The sequence below is a fragment of the Prionailurus bengalensis genome, chromosome A2 (assembly GCF_016509475.1).
Source record: "Prionailurus bengalensis isolate Pbe53 chromosome A2, Fcat_Pben_1.1_paternal_pri, whole genome shotgun sequence".
NCBI classification, from domain to species: domain Eukaryota; kingdom Metazoa; phylum Chordata; class Mammalia; order Carnivora; family Felidae; genus Prionailurus; species Prionailurus bengalensis.
This window is the reverse complement of record NC_057348.1, coordinates 115,821,059-115,847,410: the sequence shown is the minus strand read 5'-3', so window position 1 is coordinate 115,847,410 and position 26,352 is coordinate 115,821,059. Positions and strand designations below refer to the sequence as shown.

General features: G+C 40.7%; 1 protein-coding gene across 1 annotated transcript; it reads right to left on the bottom strand.

Moving 5' to 3' along the window:
* Positions 1 to 17,835: 17,835 nt before the first annotated feature.
* Positions 17,836 to 25,827, bottom strand: NPY (neuropeptide Y). The gene is made up of 5 exons (XM_043589095.1): positions 25,809 to 25,827; positions 25,402 to 25,486; positions 24,327 to 24,514; positions 19,885 to 19,965; positions 17,836 to 18,039 (listed from the first exon to the last, which is right to left on the bottom strand). Exons 3-5 carry the CDS (start codon positions 24,512 to 24,514, stop codon positions 18,015 to 18,017), a joined length of 294 nt encoding a protein of 97 aa, XP_043445030.1. The 5' UTR covers positions 25,402 to 25,486; positions 25,809 to 25,827; the 3' UTR covers positions 17,836 to 18,014.
* Positions 25,828 to 26,352: the final 525 nt, after the last annotated feature.

The following is a 26,352-nucleotide window of genomic DNA, read 5'->3' as shown; positions in this document are numbered from 1 at the left end:
CATCCTCCCTATTGACTCAACATTGCTGCTCCAAAATGCTCCACCATTTACTGTTGCCTAAATTAATTTTTAGTCTGCTACATGCTGAGTAAGCATGTACAAATATCCCTCTTCATGCGGGGGAGGCCCACATAGGGCAGCAGGAACAGCCGATTTCCTGCTCCTTTTCCACACTCCTAATAATTAGCCCTGCTTCCCAGCTCCCTTGTGCTCACCCTCAACAGTGGCAGGGCCAGAGCTGGATTCTCAGCTGGGATTCCCTGATATGCAGCCTCTGAGATGGGGATTTGTGGACAGGAAGTTCCTCTGGGCGTGCTCTTGTAATCAGACACAGGGAGAAACTGAGCTACCACACAGTCACTTCCCAGAGCTCTGGAGCTGGAATGGCCCTTCAGTTATGCCAAATTAGTGCAAGGACCAAGGTCTTTATACCTCTGCACCGAGTAGTGGTGGGTGGGGGCTGCCCAAGAGAGAGGGCATGACCTTGGGCAAAACAGTTTTGGGCCAAAGGCAATTCCCATTAAGAGACTCAGTCAACGGCCTTCACCTGCCATGCTCCCCAGTGCCTAGAAAGTTGAGTGCCTCCCTCTTGGAGGCAGGGTCTGGGCAGCACCGCACGGCAACCACTGTAGGGTTATAGGGTATTCTTTTTTATTTTTTTTCAATATTTATTTATTTTTGAGAGAGAGACAGAGACAGAGAGAGAGCAAGCAGGGGAGGAGCAGAGAGAGGGGAACAGAGGATCTGAAGTGGGGCTCTGCGCTGACAGCAGGGCTAGATGCTGGGCTGGAACTCATGAACCAGGAGATCATGACCTGAGGCGTTTCTTCTTTCAGTGCTCCATCTTTTAAATGCAGTCCCTTCTTGTCATTAATGTTGTTTTATGGCTCTAGGGAAGGAGGGGGGGAGGACTTCCCAGAACAAAGAAGATAAAAGGGGTGGGGGGGTAGTGACACAGGAGCATCAGATAGGAAGAGCAAGCAGAGGACATTTTGTAAGGGAGAGAGAAAAATACAGACGAGGGGAGACTAGGGTTCAGATGCTGATGCTCTGGTGTTAACTCAGTGCGAATATAGGAAGCCCAGAAAAATGAAGAGGTTGGTAGAGTGTCCTTCTCAAGCACAGGTGCCAGAAGTAGAATAGATGTGGTGATATGGAATGTTTAGGGGCAGGGGTATAATATAATCCCCTCTGCTTTCCTCTGTTCTGAGCATGGCAGGGAAGGGATCTAGAAGTTGCCACAGGGAAGGCAACTGAGCACGCCAGCTGGGACTAAGGTGAAGGGTAGTGTCCCTCTAGCAGGGGGTTGAAAGTAGGCTGTCTAAGCTGCCTAATGGGATTCACAGCCAGGCCTCAGAAGATCAGCAGCACAGTGAGAGACAAATGAAGGCTCAGTCAGATGGGACCCACCATCCTTGGACCACCCTGAGAGAAGAGATCACAAGTTATTCCAGCCAAGAACACTCCAACAGTGGGTGGAGTGAGGGCAGAGGCCACTGCTGCCTGGATACCAGTGGACATCAATTACAGCTTCTTTGGTGGCAAAGAAAAGTCCCCAGAGAAGGATAGCACTTGCGCCAAGAGTCCTTACTCTAACACCAAGCTTCTCCTTACACTTAGATTTTCTTGGAAGGAGAAAGAGGAACCTTCAAAGGAGAGAATCAATCCAGATACGGAGTTCAAAATTTAAAGTAATTATCTACCTAAAATGCAGAGAAGATTGAACTACATTTGATTGGCAAGTTTAATTCTCCTCACCATCAATGGGAATGATACTGTGCAAGGAAATTTAGTTCTACTAGGGTGGAATGAAGAAATCACCACCCCCATTACCTTTTTAAAATACATCTGAGACATAGTATGTGCCACAAATAAATTTCTTTACTATAAATGAGAAAAACAGCCTCACCCCACCCTGTCACATTCTGGCAAATCCAATCTCAGAAAATACGATGTTAACAAAAGAAAGGATCTACTTCTCTAGCACAACAGTTTCTCTACAGTGACCTCATTGCAGTCCTGCAGGATGCAGTTACCATTCACCATATTGTTTTGAAAAACCACCAAATAAGTATGCTAGGGACTGACACCAGGAACAAGATTTGATAATTTCCAACAAGTTCATAATTTCTAAAGCCCCTTCTAACTCTTTTCACTCATGGAGTTCTGACATAGATTTTGTCAGTGTGAAGGAAGGGCCAGGGAAGTGGCTGTCTTTTCCATGTACCATTTCCCTTCACCAATTAACAGCTGAGATGTGGGGGAATAAAGCTACCTCCATGGGAAACACACTGCAGTTATACATGGGTTTCTACACAGAAGTCATTACTCTTTGATAAGATTAGATTCAACAGAAGCTTAAAGCAATGATCCCTTTCAGATCTCCCCAAAATAGTGACAGACTACCATGTTAGAGCTATCCTACCATCTGAGATTCAGAGACTGTGAATCATCAATGTGCTGAGAGCTGTGAGTGAGGGAAAAGTTTGCCTCTTTATTAACCTTTTTTTTTTCCAGTTGGGGAATTCCAAATTTCTAAAGACCAGATTGGTTATGCATCTAAATTAGCTGCTGAAACCCCTTATTGTCAAACATCTCAAATTAACAATATGACATTACACACCTATTCCTCTTGTCTTGGTGGAGGGAGGCAACAATAATTTATTGGAAACTAACTATCTGCCATTTATTTTGCCAAGTATTTTATGTATCCTTCATTTAATTCTAATGAATATGCATAATTGGTATTACTATTCCGTTTCAGAAGCTGAAACTAGCAGAGAGAGAAATTGTGTCTTGCTCAAGTACTAAGGGATGGAACAAGAATATAGCAAGTAGTACTTAGTACCTACTCTTTACTCCATACTTCCACAGCAGGAGCTGATTTTCTCACTACTTTATGTTGTCCTTAACTATTCACAGTATAAGTTTATGTGCATTTTCCTTTCTCTTTGATGGTAGCCTTTCTGATACACTAGTCTAAATATATTTGTATAACTCTCTTATATATATGCCAAGGGATAGCTGTCATTTTGGGCACACAAAGAACATAGCAATGAGAAGAGAATTAGCAACTGCAAGATCCAGTTCAGTAAAAATCAAATACTAAGATGATGCAAACAAACTAGAAATGCTGAATAAAATATCTAATTTAAAAAATGCAAAACAGAGCTCACAAAAAAGGGAGAATAATTACCTAGCTACCAGAAATGAAAAACAAAACCTGAAAAAGCAAAGATCTTAGCAACTGTGCATATGCTTCGTCGTCTTTAAGATTATACTGGGAGCAAGTTGAAGCAACTTTCATTTCAGTGCCTACATGAAGTCAGTAGACATGGCCATTAGCCCAAGTCAAGTGGTGATGTGGGACTGAGATTTCAGCATTAAAACAGGACTCTCAGATAGCTATTTATTGCAGATATAACAAATAATGAAAGCATGGAATAGGACAAAACTTTGCCTACTGGTGTGACTTGTCTGCCCATGCTTAGGCTCTGAATGAAAAAAAAAAGTCTCTACAGGAAACTAAAACCCTAAATTGTACATCATGTCGGTTGAAAAACTAGATTTATATTGCCGCTAATAATCCAGGAAACACCAAACAGAAATTAACATAAAAACGTTGGTGATTCCCTTGGGGCAACGGGCAGGTGTAAACACAAAACTACTTTTAAAGAGCATTTCCCCAATGCGAGTTGTAGCGAGTTTCTATGGGAAGACAGACAAAAAAGAAGTTAGAGTAAGAAAATCTGACACTCTGAGGCAGCAGTGCCTCAAGAACTTAAAATGCAGACCAACAACCTAAAAGAGTACAAAACACAGATATATTTAATATAACTAGAAACATAAAAGTGAATCAAAGGCCCAAGAAAATCATAAGGCAGAAGGCGCCTGGATGGCTCAGTCAGTTAAGTATCCAACTTTGGCTCAGGTCATGATCTTGTGGTTTGTGAGTTCCGGCACTGTGTCTGACTCTGTGCTGACTGCTCAGAGCCTGGAGTCTGCTTCAGATTCTGCGTCTCCTTCTCTCTCTTTCCCACCCTGCTCATACTCTGTCTCTCTCTGTCTCTCAAAAATGAATAAACATTAAAAAAAATTTTTATTTATTTTTATTTAAAAAAAATTTTTTTAATGTTTATTTATTTTTGAGAGAGAGACAGAGTGTGAGTAGGGGAGGAGCAGAGAGAGAGGGAGACACAGAATCCGAAGCAGGCTCCAGGCCCCGAGCTGTCAGCACAGAGCCCTATGCAGGGCTTGAACTCAGGAACTGTGAGATCATGACCTGAGCCAAAGTCAGACGCTCAACCAACTGAGCCACCCAGGTGCCCCAGAAAAAAAAATTTAAAGATAAGTCACTATGAAAGCATAGAAAAATTCAAAATAACAAAATAAAAATTGTAAAGATAATAATTAATAAACTATCATCATTAAAATTAAAGCTCAGTGATGGCTTAGGCAAAAGATTAGACATGCTGCAGAGAAATTAGCAAGTAAAAGGCAGATTTTAAGAAATTATTCAGAATATAGCATACATAAATAAATGGGAAATGGAGAACTTTAAAAATTTAGAACATAAATGGATAAAGAAATTGTGGTTTATATACACAATGGAGTACTATGTGGCAATGAGAAAGAATGAAATATGGCCCTTTGTAGCAACATGGATGGAACTGGAAAGTGTTATGCTAAGTGAAATAAGCCATAAAGAGAAAGACAGATACCATATGTGTTCACTCTTATGTGGATCCTGAGAAACTTAACAGGAACCCATGGGGGAGGGGAAGGAAAAAAAAAAAAAAAGAGGTTAGAGTGGAAGAGAGCCAAAGCATAAGAGACTCTTAAAAACTGAGAACAAACTGAGGGCTGATGGGGGTGGGAGGGAGAGGAGGGTGGGTGATGGGTATTGAGGAGGGCACCTGTTGGGATGAGCACTGGGTGTTGTATGGAAACCAATTTGACAATAAATTTCATATATTAAAAAAAAATTAGAACATAGATGAGAAGGTTTATTCAATAAAAGTTCAAGAACAAAAGGAAAGAGAAAATAAGGGAGAGGCAACATTTAAAGAGATAATGTCTGTGAGCTGGTAAAAGACATATATCCTTACATTTAAAAACACAAAAACCCTAAAGATTACACACACACACACACACACACACACACACACACACACGCTTAGAAGTTATAAATGGGAGCACATGGTGACTCAGTTGGTTGAGTGTCTGACTCTTGATTTCAGCTCAGGTCATGATCCCACAGTTGTGGGATCAAGCCCTGTGTCTGGCTCCATGCTGAGCATGGAACTTGCTTGGGATTCTCTCTCTCTCTCTCTCTCTCTCTCTAATAAATTAAAAAAAGATAAGTTTTAAATGAATTCAGTAACGTTGCAGGATACACAATTAATACAGAGATATCAATGACTTTTCTATACATAATAATGAAATACCAGAAAGAGAAATTAAGAAGACAGTTCCATTTACAATTAGATAAAAAAGAATAAATAGAAATAGAAATAAATTTAACCACAATGAGAGACCTGTGCTCTGAAACTATAAAATGCTGATGAAAGAAATTGAAGATGACAAAATGGAAAGATATTCCATGCTCATTGATTGGATAAACCAATACTGTCAAAATGTCCACACTACCCAAAACAACCTACAGATTCAGTGCAATCCTTATCAAAATACCAACAGCATTTTTCACAGAAATAGAACAAATGATCCTAAAATTTGTCTGGAGCCACAAAACACCTTGAGTTGCCAAAGCAATCTTGAGAAAGAAGAACTAAGTTGGAGGTATCACCATCTCAGATCTCAAGATATACTACAAAGCTATAGCAATGAAAACAGTATGACACTGGCACAAAAACAGACATGTAGATCAATGGAAGAGAACAGAAGTTCCAGAAATAAACTCATGCTTATATGGTCAATTAATCTATGACAAAGGAGGCAGGAATATACAATGGGGGAAAGACTCTCTGGGAAAACCAGACAGCTACATGCAAAAGAATGAAACTAGACCATTTTCTTACAATACACAAAAATAAACTCAAAATGGATTAAAGACCTAAATGTGAGACCTGAAACCTTAAAGTTCCTGAAAGAAAATATAGGCAGTAATTTCTTCGACATCAGCCTTAGCAACATTTGTCTAGATATGTCCCCTCAGGCAAGTGAAACAAAAGCAAAAATAAACTATTGAGACTACACCAAAATAAAAAGCTTTCGCACAGTGAAGGAAACCATCAACAAAACCAAAGAACAACCTACTGAATGGGAGAAGATATTTGTAAATGATATATCTGATACAATGTGTAAAGAACTTAAATAACTCAATACAAAAAAAACAAAACAAAACAAAAACAAAAACAAAAAACAAATAATCTGATTAAAAATGGGTAGAGGACCTGAAAAGATATTTTTCCAAAGACATACAGATGGCCAATAGACACATGAAATGATGCTCAACATCACTTGTCATCAGGGAAATACAAATCAAAACCACAATGAGATATCACCTCATATCTGTCATAATTGCTAGGATCAAAGAGACAAGAAATAGCAAGAATTGGCAAGGATGTGGAGAAAAAGGAACCCTTGTGAACTATTGGTAGGAATGTACATTGGTGCAGCAACTGTGGAAAACAGTATGGAGATTCTTCAAAAAGCTAAAAATAGAAATACTATATCATTAGTAGTTCCACTATTGGGTATTTATCCCCCCAAACCAAAAACACTAATTCAAAAAGATATATGCACCTCTATGCTTATTGCAACATTATTTACAATAGCCAAATTATGGAAGCAACCTAAGTGTCCATTGATAGATGAATGGATAAAGAAGATGTAGGACATATATGTGATGGAATATTACTCAGGCATAAAAAAGAATGAAATCTTGCCATTTGTGACAACGTGAATGGACCTAGAGGGCATTATGATAAGTGAAATTAGTCAAACAAAGACAAATACCTTATGATCTCACTCACATGTGGAATCTAAAAAGCAACAAATGAATAAACAAAACAACAACAAAAAAATAGAAACAGATCCATAAATACAGAGAACAAACTAATGATTGCCAAAGGGAAGGGGGACAAGGGATGGGCCAAGTTGGTGAGAGGGAGTGGGAGATACAGGCTTCCAGTTATGGAATGAATTAAGTCATGGGGATAAACATACAACATAGGGAATATAGTCAATGGTACTGTAATAGCAGTGTATGGTGACAGATGGTAGCTACACTTGTGGCAAGCGTAACATATAGACTTGTCAGATCACTACATTGCACACCTGAAACTAAAGTAACATTGTGTTGTCAACTATACTTCAGTAAAAATAAAAAACCTAAAACTTAAAATAATAAATAATTAAAACACAACAAATCCTTAGAAGAATAAATTTTTTTGAAATCCTACATTTTTAAAAATTTTTTAAAAATTTTTTTATTTTTTTTTAATATATGAAATTTATTGTCAAATTCGTTTCCATATAACACCCAGTGCTTCTACATTTTAACACACCATTTGGAAATTTCAGACAACTCTGACAAATTCTTAACAACAACCTAGGGAACAAGATAGGTTACCTACAGAAGCAGGTAACCTATTATTTCAGTGCAATTTCAGTGACTACAAACTCCTGAAGAGCAACAGTGGAGGTTGAGTCAATGAAATACTAGCTTCAGAGTGTTGCAATAAATAAATAAATAACAGACAGACAGACAGACATAATCGAAGATGTAGAATACCACATCCTGCTAGAGTGCCAATCAAGACTGAAGATGAAATAAAGGTATTTTCAGAAATGGACTGAAAGAATTTATCATTTCAAGACCCAATCTAAAAGAACTACTGAAAGGGGCACCTGAGTGGCTCAGTCAGTTAATTGTCTGGCTCTTGATTTCAGCTCAGATCATAATCTCATGGTTTGTGGGATTGAGCCCCACACAGGGCTCTGCACTGACAACACAGAGCCAGCTTAGGATTCTTTCTCTTCTTCTCTCTTTCTCTGCCCCTTATCTGCTCGCTCGCTCTCTCTCTCTCTCTCTCTCAAAACTAAATAAACTTTTAAAAATAAATAAAAGAACTACTGAAGGATGGACTTTAGGAAAATAAAATTGAACCAGAAAGAAAAAGTACACTGAAAAAACTGAACAAAAAATTATTAAATATGGGTAAATATAATAACCATTGACTATATAAAGGAACAGAAGTATTAGTATTTAGCTTGGGAATACAAACAAACGAAATGGCTAGAGAGGGTTACTAGAGTTAAACTCATTCTAATATCCTTACTTTGTTCAGAAGAAGGGTAAAAATACAATATGCAAACTAGTGGAGGAAAAACAGAGTATTAAGGAAACTAGATTTATTCCATAGAAATAGGGGAAAAAAAAGAAGTAAAGAGAAAGCATGGCAAACAGAACAAAATAAGATGGTAGAAATAAATCTAAATACGTCAATAATCATGGTGAATGCAAATAGTCTAAACTTGCTAGTTAAAAGAGCTTACAACTTACTTTATTTAAAAAACTATATTTTGTTACAAAAAATACAACTAATGGCTTGTAGAATTTAATGGCTCAGAAACGATGAAGGTAAATGGGTGAAAGAAGATAGGTGAATGCCAATTTTAAAAAGCTAGTGTAGCTATCTTAGTATTAGACATACTGGACTTTTAGGAAATGTGCATTTGGGGAATACAGGGGAGTCACTGCAAAACGTTAATGGAATCAAGTCTTTTCTGACAACAAAGTCTGTCTTAGCAGTTCTCCATGCTGCCTGTCCCTCATGACCATTGTGACCATATGTAATGAAACAGATAATAATTCTACTGATGGAAACATGATTTAAAATCCACACATGTATGGGAATGCAAGCTGGTATAACCACTCTGGAAAACAGTATGGAGGTTCCTCAAAAAACTAAAAATAGAACTACCTTACAACCCAGCAATTGCACTACTAGGCATTTATCCATGGGATACAGGTGTGCTGTTTTGAAGGGACACATGCACCCCCATGTTTATAGCAGCACTATCGACAATAGCCAAAGTATGGAAAGAGCCCAAATGTCCATCGATGGATGAATGGATAAAGAAGATGTGGTGTGTGTGTGTGTGTGTGTGTGTATGTATGTATATATATATATATACATACACACATATACATATATATATATATATATATATACATACATACATACACACACACAATAGAGTATTACTTGGCAATCAAAAAGAATGAAATCTTGGCATTTGCAACTATGTGGATGGAACTGGATGGTATTATGCTAAGTGAAATTAGTCAGTCAGAGAAAGACAAATATCATATGACTTCACTCACATGAGGACTTTAAGATACAATACAGATGAACATAAGGGAAGAGAAATAAAACTAATATAAAAACAGGGAGGGGGACAAAACAGAAGAGACTCATAAATATGGAGAACAAACTGAGGGTTGCTGGAGGGGTTGTGGGAGGAGGGATGGGCTAAATGGGTAAGGGGCATTAAGGAATCTACTCCTGAAATCATTGCTTCACTATATGCTAATTTGGATATAAATTTAAAAAAAAATAAAATTAAAATAGAGGAAAGAAAAATCCACACATGTAGTCAAACTGGCCCAAGTTGGAGTTCCAGCTCCAGCACTTATCAGCTTTGTTGCTTTATTTCATGTCACCCTTCTGTGCCTCAGTGTCCTCATCTGTAAAATGCGGCCAGCCATACTTGCCTCTCATGGTTTATAGGAGGATTGGAATAGTTGAAGTAAATAAAAGACCAGTTTATACTAGCTTCTCATTGAATGCTAGCTCCCTCATACCCCACTTATTATCACAAAAAGGAAAACCTGAAAAACTTAAAACTTCAGAAGGCAAATTGCTATTTAGGATTTCCAGTTGAAATCATTTTTCTTATGAAGAGTTAATTATCCATGAAATTAAATATGCATGCATTCATGGAACCAATGTATTTATAATGTTAGAATATGAAGGTGGCTGGTCTAGAAATTACAAGACTTTCTTAATGTCTTCACAGCTGATGTTTTTCTATAGTGGGAATATTATAAAATTACCTTTTACAATTATCTAAAGAGAACAGTGTACCATAAGGTCAATTAGGGAAATGGCACGTGGTTGAACAGTTACATTCAGGTGTGTAAATGCGGATGGTTGGTTTAGATGCTCACTTGTAAGTAGTTCAGCACTCTGAGCATATTTTCTGTTAAAACAAGATCACAAATGGGAATTTGTTTCCCAAGTAGGGTGACCAACTGTCTTGGTTGACCTGGAATTGGAGGGCTTCCCAGAATGTAGGACTTTTGGGGCCAAACCTGGGAAAGTCCTGGGGAAACTGGAATTTTGGGTCACCCTACCAGGCCAGCACCCCCAAACTGATCTGCCTATATCAGTCACAGTTGCTGAAACTGTTCATAGGACCCTGCTCTGCCAACTGCCAGTTTTTCCTGTTACTGGGCATAGCACTTGATCTCTGACAGTCAGGAGAGACCAGGTGCTGAGACTACTGTGGAGTCCATGTGTGGGAGACAACACTGTTGTCTCTGTTATGCTTTGTCACTTATACCCCAATGCAGCCTGTTCTATGCCAAGAATATCACTTCTTCCAAAAACATGGTGCTTTTAGCTCTGTGTACCTACTCTTCTCACATTGCTACCCAAAACGAGTCCCTCATTTTCAGTGTGGAGGTAGGAGCGTTAAGAGAGGATCAGATGCCATCTTATCCCCTCCCTCGTCTTTATACTCTCATGCACCCTCCCATTTGTATCAACCCAGATGATCAACGTCACTCTGAGATGACAGTCGATGCTCACTCTTAGATGGATGGCTATTCACTATTTCCCCAGACAGCCACCTCAGAATTTGAGTTGGAGCTTGCTTAGGCACCTGCACAGCCTTTCTTCTAGGAATATGACGTAGTTAATAATGACCTTGAGAACTGCCAAAGAGCAGCCTATTGAATAACTGCCATTCACCAAGTCCACTTCAAATGACACTCCCACTCCCTACACATACTAGTGAAAATGAGTTCAGCCTCCCCTGCTCTCCCATAGCAATTACTTTCTGTTTCTATTTAAACTTCAATCATGATCTGCCTCTTATTATAGTCACTTAAGCATGTGTCTATCTCCTTCATAAATTGTTAGATCCTTAAGAGCAGAGAAACTATCTCACTCATCTTTATATCACTCTTAGAACAGAGCAGAGTACCTGTCACAGAGAGACTGTTCAATAAATGTTTCAGGAATTGATAACATCCTTGGGACTCTAGAAACTCATCAGAGATCAGCTGGCTCTATTATGACTTGGTCAATAATTCAGTCTGTTAGAAGGAATGACTATGTTAAATATGTTCTGCCAACTTTGCTTATTCTTGCATTAAAATTTACAGACCAGTTAATTTAGCAGCTTGCTTTGATTTGAAAAGACTTGGCAGTGATAGAAAAGATGTAGGAATCAGAATAAATAAAATTCAAATTATTCCAGGCAAACTTTCATTGAAAAGCCATTTGAATGATGCTGTTCCCTCCAGTAGATAGCACCCAAACAGTAAGGTGCTACTTGATGAGCAAAAAGGGTAAAATGTGATTTTTATTATCTACTCAAAAGTTCTCATTTCAACTTTTTTTTCATGTTTATTTATTTTTGAGACAGAGGGAGACAGAGCGCGAGTGGGGAAGGGGCATAGAGAGAGAGAGACACAGAATCTGAAACAAGCTCCGGGCTCTGAGTTGTCAGCACAGAGCCCGATGCAGGGCTCGAACCCACGAACCATGAGATCATGACCTAACCCAAAGTCGGACGCTTAACCGACTGAGCCACCCAGGCGCCCCTCATTTCAACTTTAAATTGCCTCATAGCACAATACTATAGCAGCCAAATCAATGAGTAAAGTCAAATTTTAAGTAAATACACTGTAAAAATCAAGTTTCAAATTGAACTAACTTCTGGAAAACAAAAAATCCTGAAATTAGGTTTAGACTGGGAATCAAAGGAATCTGTGCCTTATAGAAAAAAAACTAATTTTTAAAAAATTACTAGATTAAATATCCAATTTATGAAAAATTACAAGTTTAAATTTCAAAATTGCCTAAGGACAAAAATAGTTGTAAGATGTACTCTACATTAAAGTTAACAAATTAGTAATATACATACTACGCTAATATGACATATTAGTAATATGTCAATACGTTAGCAATGTAAGTGGTTACAATTTGCAAAAACTCCAAAATTATCATTAACTCAAAGCCAGAGAAAAGTTATTAGTGACCCAAAAGGTATTTCAGAGAGTTTTGGTACCACAATATTCAAGGTTGGCGGGGGGGAAGTTACTTATGAACCTGATAAAAGAGAGAATCTAAGGTGAATCAAACTTCTGAGATGCGGGAAAGAAGGGTCAGTTCAACCAATAACCCTAAGAGCAATGAAAAGCTATGTTTAAATAAGCTCCTGTTCTTTTGTCAAGGCCCTACTATAAATGGTACCTGTACCTCCTGAAAGAATCACAAGGAATCCTTTGAGGTTGCCCACCAAACATTGCATTTGTTGTGCTTCCTCTGGGATCACTCCCAGGTGTCACAATCAACTGCAGACAGAGCGGGCTCTCACTGAGCACCTACCATGTGTCCAGCAATAAGACAAGTACCGTAACACATCATCACCCCATTCCAAGAATTGCAAAGTGTTTCAATTCTGCAGCATTAGAACAAGCTGAAATTGATACTTAGCACACTAAAAAAATGAACCGAGATGACACATACGATTAATTATGTTATTCCACTCTGATTTAAAAAAAAGATTCTGTGTGATTTCACACTGCGCTAATTTTTCTAATAGGTGGAAGAAAAGGCAATCATTTAGTTGTGACAATATCATAATCCTTCTACCCATGAACCACAATAAAAGAATATTCCACAAAACTATCTCGTTAAAAAGGCGGTTTTACTTTATGGCAAACAGAAAATGTATTTGTTTAATTCTGAGCATTGTAACTGACTCCCATATTCTGCATGGAGTAAAAAAAATATTTTCTGTTGCCCACATAGTAATAAGTAACCATATAAGCATAATGCATGTATATTGGAAAGAAAGAGGGAGACAATGAATTTGTCTGTCATCAGCAGGACCATAGAGTCTGCGTGTGGACCTAGCTCTGGACCATGCATCAGGCATCTTTACTTAGCAGAAAGCACTGTGCCATGATGTGCAACTCCGAAATCAGGGCTGATTTTTCGTTCTCTTTATATCTGCTCTTCTGTCTTGACCCATATCTAAATGCGGAAAAAGGCTAGAAGATACTAAGAAAGCTAAAATATTGCAAAAGAAATAGTGAGCCCTTTTGTTTCTGAATTAGGGAGTAGGACCAACCCTACAATGTTTATTCTCTGAACCTGTAAGTTTGTCCATAAGATCATAGTGAAGGCATCTCAGGCTGAGAAGTCTAGTCCTGACTGGTGGAATGAAGATTATGGGAGATAGCACTCTGCCCCTGGAACCAATCTATGAAAAGCAGGTGGGATTTCAGGTGGGGAGAAATGGAGGAACACTGGGGAGAAGAGAGCTGGGCATGAGACTTGTTTTCATCCCAAATACGATCTTCCCTTCAGAACAGTAACCAGTGAGCCAGGTCTACCATGTGGGCAAATTCAAAGTATAGATATCAAAAATAATTAAAAAGCACTCAAAATATATACTGTTTTCTCATACCTGCATGTCCTCTGCTCCTATCTCACATTCTTCCTCTGGCAGTTGGTACTCCTGCTTCAAACCTCAGCTCAACATCAGTAGCTCCAGGAAGTTTGACCTGCCTTCTCCACTCTCCACAGCCTTGGGTGGGAGCCCCTTCGTGGCTCCTGTAACACCTTGTGCCCATTTCTTGTTAGAGAGAGAGGAGATATCTCTGCCCCTGAAATGGGGAATAATAGCTGTGAAGAGTCCCTTCCTCTGTTCTCATTCCTACCTCCTTTTGCTTAGTAGTGGGGGTTGGGGAGGGGGCTGCTGTTATTCTGGTTGATTCATTAGACCACAGGGCACTGTGGATGTGAAGGTCTGCCCCACAGACCTCACTGTTCCTGTCACGCTCCACCAGGATGCATGAGATTTGGTATGAGGGACAGGGGTACTTTAAAAGTTCAGGCCTTAGTCAAGTGTCCTGATTCAGCTTAGGGCAGCCCTGCATTGGGTGTCATTGGATACTTGCTCATCTGATACTCTGGTCCCATTTTGGCAGTTTATTCTATCTACAGCTCCTTTGTCTGGAAAATGCAAAGGGAAGCATGATGAGTGGGAAGATTCTAGCACCTAACTATATCCCAAACCTCTAAAACTCCCATCTTTGCACTTCCGACAATACACTGTAAATACCTGTCTCCCTCATTAGATGGTAAACTCCCTGAGAAACTATTATTGATCTTTATGTCCCCAGTGTTTAGTACAATGTACAACACATATTAGATACTCAAAAACTGTTGAGTGGATAAATGAATGGTGAGTGAGTTTGGCCATTCCTGTACCTACTTCACTGACCCAACTCCTGGCCACTCTGCCTCTGTTCCTATCAGGTAGATCCCTGACGATTCCCTACACAAGCTCTGGCTGACCCACCTCTGTGTTCACCCACCTAAACATCCATATTCTCTATTAAGCCTTGCCTAGCTAATTCTTCCCACACTCATTTCCTTTTCTAAATTATTTTGCACAATTTAGTATTTTTGTTATTCTCGATTTAAGTGTACCAGAGTTATGTTCTTAACTACGTTGTGTAAGACCTGGTGTCGACTAACTTCTTCCATGAAACATTATCAGGTGTGGCAATGTTTGCAAATAGAGGAACTGCTGTTTGTCTTCCTACCTTGGATGAGGTGGGGAAAGTCACTTATTTTCCCTAGGCCTCAGTTTCCTTCTGTCTGAATGTGTCATGGGCATTGTGAGGAACAAAAAAGTGCAATGGCATCTGCAAAAACTTTATGCAGAATTTATACCTCTTAAGAATGTAGACTAGAGTTTGGATCAGCAAAGACCTTAATAAATGCTTGCAGATTTAGTTGATAATGATATTGTTGCTTACAGGCATCTCATTTTAATGAAGGGTCACTTGTTCTTACTGTAACTCTAGTAAGGATTATTATTATTTGCAATGACAGATGGGTGATCTGGTACATTTATCCCTATTCCAAGGAGGGTCAGCAGGCTGACAATGTTTGAAAAATATTACTAGGGAATCTCTTGGAATGTATTTTTGCAATTTATAAGTGTTTACCATTACTGTATTTCTGAAAGTGAATTCTTGTTTACTAGGGATACCGTAGTCTTTTGGGCTGCTATAGCAAATTACCATAGGTGGATGGTTTAAAAAGAACAGAACTTTATTTCTCACAGTTCTGGAAGCTGGGAAGTCTGAGATCAAGGCACCAGCAGATTTGGTCTGGTGAGGGCCTGCTTCCTGGTTCATATACAACTATCTTCTCATTGTGTCCTCATGTGATGGAAGGGATAAGGGAGCTCTTTGGGGTCCCTTTTATAAGGACACTAATCCCATTCATGAAAGTTCCACTCTCATGACCTAATCAACACCCCCCAACACCCCACCTCCAAATACCATCACCTTGGGGATTAGGATTTCAACATATAAATCTGAAAGGATACAAACAATCAATCTACAGCAAGGGAGTTGTAATCCAACACGAGAATCATCAAAAACTTCATCTTTATCCATTTCCCTACTACCACTTACTTGTAACATTATCTTAACTTGAATTTTGATCCCAGTATAAACTTATGCAGAAAGTTGAGCAAGACCTATGATCCCCATTTCATTAGTGAGAACTCAGAAGTTTAGTAAATCTGAAGGTCAGAGAACCTGAAGCCACTGAGTCAGGACCACGGGGCTCACACGGTATGAAGGTTCAGTCCTCTCTCTAGTAACATGAGGTGAAGAGGTGAGTTATCAAGGCCTGATCGATAGGTAAAAATGTAGGCTATTTAATATTCAGCCTTTTGGAAATTTAGATTTGGTAGGATAAGAGATTTAAACTTTTGTTTTAAAATCAAATTCCCAGGCTATCTTTCCAGGGTCCATAGATGTCATTCCTATTTGCTCTGCTCCATGTAACCAAGAGTTCTATAATTGGTGATGAATATTCAGATTATCTGTGCTGCCAAATGAATCTTTCAGTCAACTTATTTTGCATAATAATAACTTCAGTAAAGAACTTTTGACGTGTGATAAGAATATATCAGGTTGGTAAAGAATTTTTGACGTGTGATAAGAAATTATGACTTATTCAACATTTTAAGATAAAAAAAACCACTTTACATATTGGTGTGGTAGATCCCCCCACTTCTCCTGGCATAGGGAAGAGGAGATACGTTCCAGGACTCCCAGTGGATGCTTGAACCCGTGTAGAGTACCAAACCCTACACAAACTATGTTTTTTCCTATGCAGAGGTACCTATGATAAAGTTTAACTTATAAACTAGGCACAGGAAGAGATTAATAACAATGACTAATAATGAAATAGAACAATTATAACAATATACAGTAATAAAAGTTATGTGAATGTGGCCTCTCTCTCTCAAAATATTTTACTATGCTGTACTCACCTTATTCTTCTTCTGAAATTTGAGATGATCAAACGCCTAAGTGATGAGATGAAGTGAGGGGAATGACGTAGGCGTTGTGACGTAAAGTTAGGCTACTAGTGACCTTCTGATGATTTGTCAGAAGGAAGAACATCTTCCAGCCACAGTTGTCCGCACGTAATGGAAACTGCAGACAGCGAAACTATAGATAAGGATATTTAGTTCGAAGTAAAAGGAAACAAAAATAAGGACAAATGTAGGAAAATCACAGAACAATTTCATTAAAGGTAATTATGTTCTGTAGTATCACTGTCTTCAATGGCTGTAGAAACAGAATTCTTTATATACAGAGAATATTTTTTATACTCTAAGATTCCCTAAGACGTAATGTATATGGGGGTTTTGTAAGCAATAAAACAACACATAAAAATATTTTTATCGTGTGGTCCAAAGTAAAATATAGGATGAGACCCATTTTCTCATTTTCTTTGATTTGGAAATTACATGTAAGAACTCGGTACCATAAATTTTAAACTAAACCCATGCATAGGTACATGAAGGATGGGGAAAGTTTAATAACCTTTAGCTAAATTAATTAACATACCCCATGTTCTGTGAAAAAGCAGTCATTCCTACTCAGTGTATTCCTGTTTATGACTCAAATTCTTAGTGTATTGGCCTAAATACACGCATAGATCTGAGCTGTCTGATATGATAGCTGCTAAAAACATGTGGCTATTGAAATTAAAACCCAATAAAATTTAGAACTCAGTCCCTCATTTGTACTTGCTACATGCATGTGCTCAAAAACCACATGTGGCTGGTGGTTACTATATTAGAGGAGAGGACATTTTGCAGAAAGTTCTATTAGACAGCAATCCTTTCTGCTGATAGCTAAGGCTATCAGGTTAATAATGATTTCATGTGTATGTGGGGGAAAGTTCAGCATATTATTCTAAGTTAGCATTCCTCTGCTCAATGTTTCCAAATAATTTTGTTCCCTCTCTCTTTCTCTCTCTCTCACTCACTGACACACGCACACACACATACACACACAGCTGAGTCTTGATCATCATTAATCATCATATCTTTATAACTTCCATAGTCACTGCTTTAACACTGGTGAAGCGAACCTTGAACCTCCTACTGAGTGAGATTGCGATGTAACGAATAACTTAAAATAATTCTGACTACTGCAACAACAGATTTTTTTCATTGAGGAACATACACGTTTGAATGCTTGGTACTTTATTTAAACACACGTATATACAAGGACAACAAAGGGAAACTCTGCAGAGTTGAGCACAGTGGCTGCATGCATTGGGAGGACCGGCAGACTCTAGTTTTACAGGATGAAATATGGGTTGAAAAATAGGAAAAGACTGGAGAGCAAGTTTCATTTCCCATCACCACATAGAAGGGTCTTCCAGCCTGTCAAACATAAGAAGCAAAGCACGTAAGAGAAGCTTCCCAGCCTCCTGGGAGGCTTACAGAAAGTGAGACATTCAGTTCTGAACTGAAAGATGATCAGAAACTGCTGAAAAGGCTCCTGTTGACATTCTAAATAGGAGGTCAGGTAGAATATCAGAGCAGGAGACAGTGGCATCATATGCAGAGACCCAGCTGAGTAGTTTTCACTCATGTTCACAGGAGTCTCAAGCAAATCTCAGAGTATTTAAGAGGCCCTCTATTTATCAAAGGAGCCAAAGAACTCTGCAATATTTCTGAAGATCAAAACTACAGGAATTACACAAAATGGTAACAAGAAAGTTATTGTTAGTCAATTCTGAATATGATTTTGTTTTCCTGCAAGGCTTTTTATGTAGTAAGATACTATTTTTATAAAGAACCCTTTTTAGTAAAATAGCGTTCACAGGCAACTTCGAAGCTGTCAACTTTTGCCTCCTCCTAACGGCACAGGATTGAGGCTGTCTACATCAGGGTGCAATTAACTGTATTTCATGCACCAACTGTTAGACTTTAAGCCACAAAACAAAGAGTAGCAGCAAGGGTATTAAGTTTGGATGGTTCCTTTCCTTACCCAAAGCAGATAAGGTTTACCCTAAACTTTTTACCATGGCAAATATCACACGCAGGTCAATGAAACCTTAAAGGCATCTATTGTTTAGTATTAAAAACAACCCTTATGAATTTTCCACCTGCTTCCCTTGCATTTGCTGTTTAAATCTGGGTTGATACCTCCAGACAAGAACACTGGAGTTTTATTCCAGTCCAAATTGTTACTTCCTTCAGAGAAAACAAACCCGACAACTTTAGACCTGCACCTTTGCCCAGACTGGCCATTTCACGAGAGGACAGAAGGACGATGGGAGGGAAAGTAAATGGCTCAGCAGGTCACCCCACTTGTTCTCTGGGGAGAACCGCAATAAAGAGGGACACGCCAGTCACACTCACTGAGCAAGTGTTCTAGTGACCTCTTCTGGGGAACCTGGTTCTTGACATTGTCTAGCTTTGGGTTTAAGGCAGACAAGCTCCCACAGAAATGGATGAAACCATGTGCCACGTGATCGAGGCAGGAGGCATCAGACAGAAGAGCCAGAAAGTTATGAAAACAGAGGAGGGCTGCTTCCCAACAGCCTTCATTGTCCAATATTTGACACCAGCTCTTGGCGGGCTCCTCTTCCCCAGATGGCTCCACATTCCCAGAAAACCCCAAGGTTACAGACAAGTCCCTAAGAATATTATGTCCTTAACATTCATTCCTTGAAATTTCTCTGTGATATTGAGCTTGAAATATGTCAAATAGTAAACACTAGCCCCCACCCAGCCAAGACTGATCTCCGGCTTCATGTAAAATGAGGAAGATTAGAATAAGACTCATGAGTGATATCTGCAGGATTTCTAGATACTCCACATACTGTATGAAAACTAAAGATTACCCCAGCCAAAGATGGACTGCTGGTCATTTCAATGTAGAGATAGGGACTCACTCTATGTTCTCTCAATTCTAACACAGTTAGAAATTCTATATAGAGTCATTTCTGAGGTGAAAGTCACTTATATTTAAAATTTTCAAAGGAGCACCAAATAATCTGTGGTCGAAAATAATACCCCACAGAAGTTTAGAGATTTGCAAATTAGTCCATGAAAAGAAAGGTCCTCACTGCCCTCTTCCCCATCTCCATTTCTGCCAAAATGCTACCTGCTCTGGAAGACTCATTCCAATGTCTTCCCCCTCCCAGGCAGCCCTCTGGGATTTCCCTCCCCCGTGCATCTTGAGCTCTGCAACAATGTCCCCACACAGGCTTTTCATACCTAGTTCTGGGAACGTTTTCTGTGCTTTCTCTCATCAAGAGGTCTGAAATCAGTGTCTCAGGGCTAGATCGTTTTCCATACCTTAAAAAAAAAAGGGGGAAAAGTCTTTTAAAACAAGTTTGAAATATTCATAAAAAGGAAAAATATTTAGAAAAAAAAGGAAGATAGTCTCCCACTTGGCTGATCATCTGCTAACAATATAATCTAGTTATATGAAATAGACACGATCAGAAATATTATTTCAAATTATAAATACATATAATTTGGGGGCACCTGGGTGGCTCAGTCAGTTAAGGGTCAGCTTTGGTTCAGGTCATGATCTCACAGTTCGTGGGTTCAAGCCGCTCTGTGCTGACAACTCAGAGTCTGGAGCCTGCTTCAGATTCGGTGTCTCCCTCTCTCTCTTTCTGCCCTTCCCCCACTAGTGCTCTCTCTCGGTCTTTCAAAAGTAAGTAAATTTAAAAAAATTATAAATATGTATAATTTTGCTTAAATAACAAGTTAGCAGGTTATTTGAACCAATAGAAATTTTTAGTTAAATTCTTGCCTTTTTATACTACCACGAACAATACATATATAGAAACTTTTATAACTAAGTGACAGGAAATAAAAATACATTGCAGTATGATTTTAAATGTTTCCATAATTAGTTAATTGGCTATAGTTCTGATGATATACAGCAGTTTAAATCTTTTTTTTTTTTTATTTTTTTTAAATTTTTTTTTTTCAACGTTTATTTATTTTTGGGACAGAGAGAGACAGAGCATGAACGGGGGAGGGGCAGAGAGAGAGGGAGACACAGAATCGGAAACAGGCTCCAGGCTCTGAGCCATCAGCCCAGAGCCCGACGCGGGGCTCGAACTCGCGGACCGCGAGATCGTGACCTGGCTGAAGTCGGACGCTTAACCGACTGCGCCACCCAGGCGCCCCAACAGCAGTTTAAATCTTAACAAAGAAACCAGATGATTGTTCAGAAACAGCCTTAGGAAAAAAAAATAATCAGACAGAAGTTCTTGACCTACCTGTGTCTTTGAATCTCAGTTTTCTCATTTGTAAAAAAAATCACAACTTGTTTTTAAATTGGAGTCTTGGTAGAAATCTAATGTGAGTCACAATATTTTGAAAGCAACTTAGTGAAACACAAATGCAAGGTATTGCTGTTGAAATTCACCCATTCTTACAGAAAGCAATAAACATGGGTCCTATATTTTCCATACTTATTGGGGTACCAAAAGCTAAAAACCTTCTTCCATGCTCTAATTTAAACTGCCCTGTAAATATAAAGGAATTTCACTGGTCCGTTGAAAGACTGTGGAATCTTACTGGTCTTTTTTCTCCTAGAGCAGGATGTGGATAGGACTATATGTGAATGCAAGTATATGCTATTTGTTCCAGGTGAGTGAGGACACTGGTCTCTCTATCTCTATCTCTCTCTCTCTGTCACTGCTGAAGGGTCTACCAAGTTGTATCTTTTTCCCTTTCTCAGAAAAGACCTTGTATACCAGAAACCACGTTGTTCACAAATGAAAAACTAGCCTGGATGGATTGATTAGCTAACAAGCAAAACAGCAAAACAAAGTATACCCTGCCTATCAAGGGCAATTAAATCCAAATCTTTTGGAAAGATTTCCTATTAATGTTCCTTTGCTGGGGCTTAAAGGAAGCAAAAACAAACAAATTCCCCCCCACCCCCCGCCCATCATTTATAAGATTTCCTCAAGATTTTCTAGAGTTGTGATGTCAAACTGTAGATTGTTGCTCATATACCTATTTATTCTGTTCATCCGTTGATTTTATTAACCTTAAAACTCTTGAGCAACCTTAACTCATTTATCTTCCTCATGCTCCAGTGAATAGAGGAACTGACGAATGTTTTCTACAATTTACTAGTAAAGAAGCTAAATCTAAAATAGCAGGATTCACAGTCATAAAGTGGCACCCAGGACAGCATTGTTCACTATTCTTCCTTCTCTGTTTAATTCGGGATTCTCCTGCTGGTCTACAATGTTTCACCTGTCAAAGATAGAGTCTCTGGGGAAAAAAAAAAATCTCAAATCTGGCTTTACATTGATATCACCTGGGAAGCTTGTAAAACCACTGTAAAGCTCAGGTCCCACGCACCCCTGAGGTTCTGATTTAACTAGTCAAGGCTGCAGCCCAGTACTAGCATATTTAAAAAGCTCCCTAAGTGATTCCAATATCTGACCTGGATGGAGAAAGACTAATCTAGGGCTGGGTTTCTCAACTTTGGTACTATTAACATTTTGAGCTAGAAAATTCTTTGTTGTAGGGGGCTGCCCTAGGCATGGTAGGATGGTTAGAACATAAAGTCAGCCCCAGCTGGGAACCACTGATGTAGGGGACTGGAAAAGCCAAATGTGGGTGATCCATGCTCTAGAATAAATGACGCAGCTTTCAGGCAATGAACCAGGAGCGTATAGCTTAAAAACATGGACCAAGTAGAAAACAGGAGGAAAGAGAATGATATCAGACTACCATTTGTGCCAAATGAAAACACCTGTTCACAAATGACGCTGTAATTTTCAAAAATACAAAATTGTGCAGATGACTGGGTTTGTGGGGTGGGAATGGAGATGATGGGTGCAGATGATACGCCTCTGATGGTTTCTAAGAGGGAATTTATATGAAGATGAGACAAGAAACTCTGGTTCAGGATCAACTCATTCCCACCTAACCTGAATCTCTTCCCAAAAAACTCAAGCCCCTTTCCCTTTATTTTTGTTTCACCAAAGAGGTTGGAGATCACACTCGATGCTGATGGTAGTGACAATATCGAAGGAAAATCAGTAGGAATGCTTGAATTTCACCACCCCTAAAAAGAAAAGCTTTCATAAATGTTCTTAGATTCATGACCTGTAAAATGTAGATAATTATACTCACTTCAAGGCTTTGAGGTAAAGACTGGATGAAATAATGCCTAGGGAAACATTTTGAAATGCTAAAGCTTTATACAATGTTAAAAGCTTTCTTTATAGCAATCATCTTTGAAGAAATAAGTTCTACTATGTTATAAGTGACAAACTAAATAACCAACAAAGGTTTTCCTAGATAAACGACAATTAATATCTTTTTTATTTGAACAATTCTTTAGTCTATATGAAAGCATAAGCAAGAATTTGAAGCAATTAACTTTCTGAGAAGTCTACTACAATATAAAACATTAGTGCTTCTTGCTAATTAAAATGAACAGACTTCAAGGTTCACAATCCAGTACTATTTAATTCCAACACTTTATGTATTTCTGATTCTATGTAAACTGGGACTTTCAAAAGCTTTTTAGGATGTCATATCCCTGTTTGATGAAACAGGAAAAAAATTATTTAAAAAAATACAAGTTTGCCCCATTTTGAATCCTTCTCAAGGACTCTCTGACTTGTAAACAGTAAAAAGTATGGTAAAAACAAAAACAAAATAACACTTTACAAACCATAATTTAAATATGTTAACATTAGTGTTTTTAAAGGGTTCACCCTTTTTAGCTTATCAAGTTCATTTGATCTTGGAATTGAAATAAGATATTGAATGATTTAGAATTAAGATGAACCAATTCAGGTAACAAATTTTAAATCCTGTATTATAGTTTGGATGTGATTTTTTTCCCCTAATATTTGATGCTGAGAGTGAAAGCATGGCATTTAATTTTAGCTTTCCGGGGGTTCAGAATAAAGTTTACAATTTTCCAAATTCCATGTAATGCCAGGGTTTATCCTAGAGTGACTAGTTTTCTTCTTAACAAAGCACTAAGTAGGCACTTCCTTCTCAAAACTCACCTGCTATAAAATGGGGAAAGTCTCTGCATTTTAGATCAACTGTTTTCATGCTAAATCTCTATTTATTGGCACCAGGATTTTTAAGTTAAGAGCTGAGACTGAAAAAAAAAAAAAACCACTGTACAGAAGACAAGAAAATAGCTCTATTTGTCTTTTCCTAAATACTGTCATGAATTTGCTCTGGGCAGCTTGGAAAATCTGGCAGTATCTTTGGCAACCCAGCTGTTTCCTGGTTGGTGTGGTGGTTGTAGTTCCTACACATTCAGCTCACCCTTCTCCCTACAGCACTTCCCTAGAGCATTTCTGACCTGTTTTAGGGGGTCCTTTCCCATCCAGGTTTCTAAACAGTCCCCCAACTGCTCTAAGAACCAAAAACAACAGGGAGTGAGTGGGAGAAGATGGCCAGCCACACAGCTTAGGGAACCTAAATCGGGGAGGGGGGGGGGGGGTCACGATGTTGTAACTACGGTTGCAGAGGGAAAGTGTTCAGTGCCCTATGTAATTATGCAGGGAACTGAGTATGTGCCTGAAACTGTGCTGCCCTGGGTTACAAGCAAGAAAAAAAAACTGGTCCCTGTCCTCTGAGGTCCCCAGGATCTCAGCTCCTGCAGGCAGGGCGCTCCTTGAGTGGGTCCCGAGGAGCCTACCCACCTCTGCCTGGTGATGAGGTTGATGTAGTGTCGCAGCGCTGAATAGTATCTGGCCATGTCCTCTGCCGGCGCGTCCTCTCCTGGGTTGTCTGGCTTGGAGGGGTACGCCTCGGCCAGCGCGCCCAGGCACACAAGCAGGGACAAGGCGAGGGTCATTCCGGATAGCCCCAGTCGCTTGCTACCCAGCATCTGCCGGCACAGAAGGGAAAGCGGAGAATAGTGGGGTTTGAAAGGATACATACCTCGAACCTCCCTCATGTATGTCCCTCGCCACCCACACCCCGCTACCACTCGAGAGGGAAGTGGAGGGTGGTGAGCACCGCGCCGCTTACTAAAGGCACCATCTGCCCTGCCCCACCCTTCTGGTCCACGCGAGAAGTCCGCGCAAATTCGGTTCAAGTCGCTGCGCGGAAGAGTCACGCAAGGAGAGGTGCGAGGCGTGGGACCAGAGCTCGCCTGAGCCAGTTTAGATAGTTTACAAACACAAGTAGAAGTTCCTTCCCGTGGGGTGAATAATTGTCACTTTCCTACCCTCCTCCCCAAACCCCGGCCGGAGGAGAAAAGTTTCTTCTCTAATACTTTTGGTCTGTCTTTGCTGCAGGACATCGGAGGTTATGGCTGAAGATTCCTTCGGGGTGACAATTTGGGAGAGAGGGGAGAGAACTCCCCGGGCAGGGCAGTCTCAGATCGGATCCCAAGGATCCGGGAAAGTGGCAGGGAGCTTCCAAACTCCGGGGAAACCTCCTTCCAGGCGTCGACCTCTGAGGAAATGGGGTTGGGGGTCGCGTTCCCCTTCACATCCTCCAAAAGATAACCCAAAGGGACCGCGCGGCCGCGGCCGGGGAGGGGAGGGGGGCGGGAGCAGGGCGGGTGTGCAGTCGGAAAGGACCAGAAGGAGCAAGTGGAATTTAGCCTCCAAGAGAGGTCACCGCGCGTCGGGGCAGGAGAGGACCGAGAGAGGCGCGCAGGGATTGGGGAGCCGGGCACGACCCTCCCGTGGTCCCAGAGCTCCTCCGAGAGTGAGCCGGCGCGGTCCCCCAGCTCCCGCCCCAAGCCGAGTGGGTCCTGGCACTCACGGTGGCTGGCGGGCGGGCGGGTGTGGCTGGGCGGCGAGGGCCGGGCAGTCGGGTGCGCTTCTCCAAGGGGTGAAAGCCAGCGGACCTGGTGTGGAGAGCGGGTCGAAACAGGGCTTTTATGGAGCTCCCTCGCCGCGGCAGGAGGGGCCTCAGGCAATCACGTTCGGGTGACTCCCACCCCGCCACTTCCCGCCCCCGAGTGGCGGGGGACGGGGGGAGGGGGCTGGCGCCGCAGTCGCGCCAGCGGCGGCTCCTGTAGCCACCCACACCCCAACTCTCCGACCCCAGACCCTGCCCGGGGAGGGGGGCCTGGAGAGGTGCGAGCGTGGGCGCGGGACCAAGCCGACGTCCGAACCCCTGCCCTCCGGCCGCGCCCAAACCCGGCTTTCCCTCAGACCCCGTCTAACCTTGCCAGAGATGGAAGCAGCTCAGATCGTCTTTGTCGCCTGCCATTGGAACCCCAACCCGCCAGGGTAGGGGGTACATGAATCCTCTATTTGATGGAGCATCTCCGGGACGCGCGGACGTGGCGCGGGGCGCAATGCCTGTGCGCTTTCGATTGGAGACAACTTGGGGCGCAGATCTTCCTGCGCGGAAAGCAGGTCCGGGGCGCCTGCTCCAAATCCTGAGTTTAGTGGCTCCCAAAAGGCCCCCTCCTGCTTCCAGGGTCTGAGAATGGGCTTCCGTGGCTTCGGCCCCTTTCCCCAGCTTGTGTTTCGAAGGGGATCAGCCCGCTCCAAGTACTCGCCCAACCGCTAGGAGCCCTGCTCCATCGGGACCCAAAGAGTGTGGCGTCCAAAAAGACCTCAGAAACGGGACACGGTAAACCCACTTGCTCACTTTGCTGGGAACGAGAGGCGTTTTGACCGTCTGGAGATCCATTAAAGCCCCATGGAACGAAAAATTCTGATCCAAAGCTACTGGCTAATTAAACGAACAGGAATTTCTTCT

Excerpts from the sequence above, each read along its gene's own strand:
- NPY (XM_043589095.1), bottom strand. The coding sequence starts at position 24,514 with ATGCTGGGTAGCAAGCGACTGGGGCTATCCGGAATGACCCTCGCCTTG. Across the intron at positions 19,966-24,326 it reads AACCTCATCACCAGGCAGAG|GTATGGAAAACGATCTAGCC; the intron begins GTGGGTAGGCTC and ends TTTTTTTTTAAG. Across the intron at positions 18,040-19,884 it reads GAAAACGTTCCCAGAACTAG|GCTGGAAGACCCTTCTATGT; the intron begins GTATGAAAAGCC and ends TATGTTTGACAG.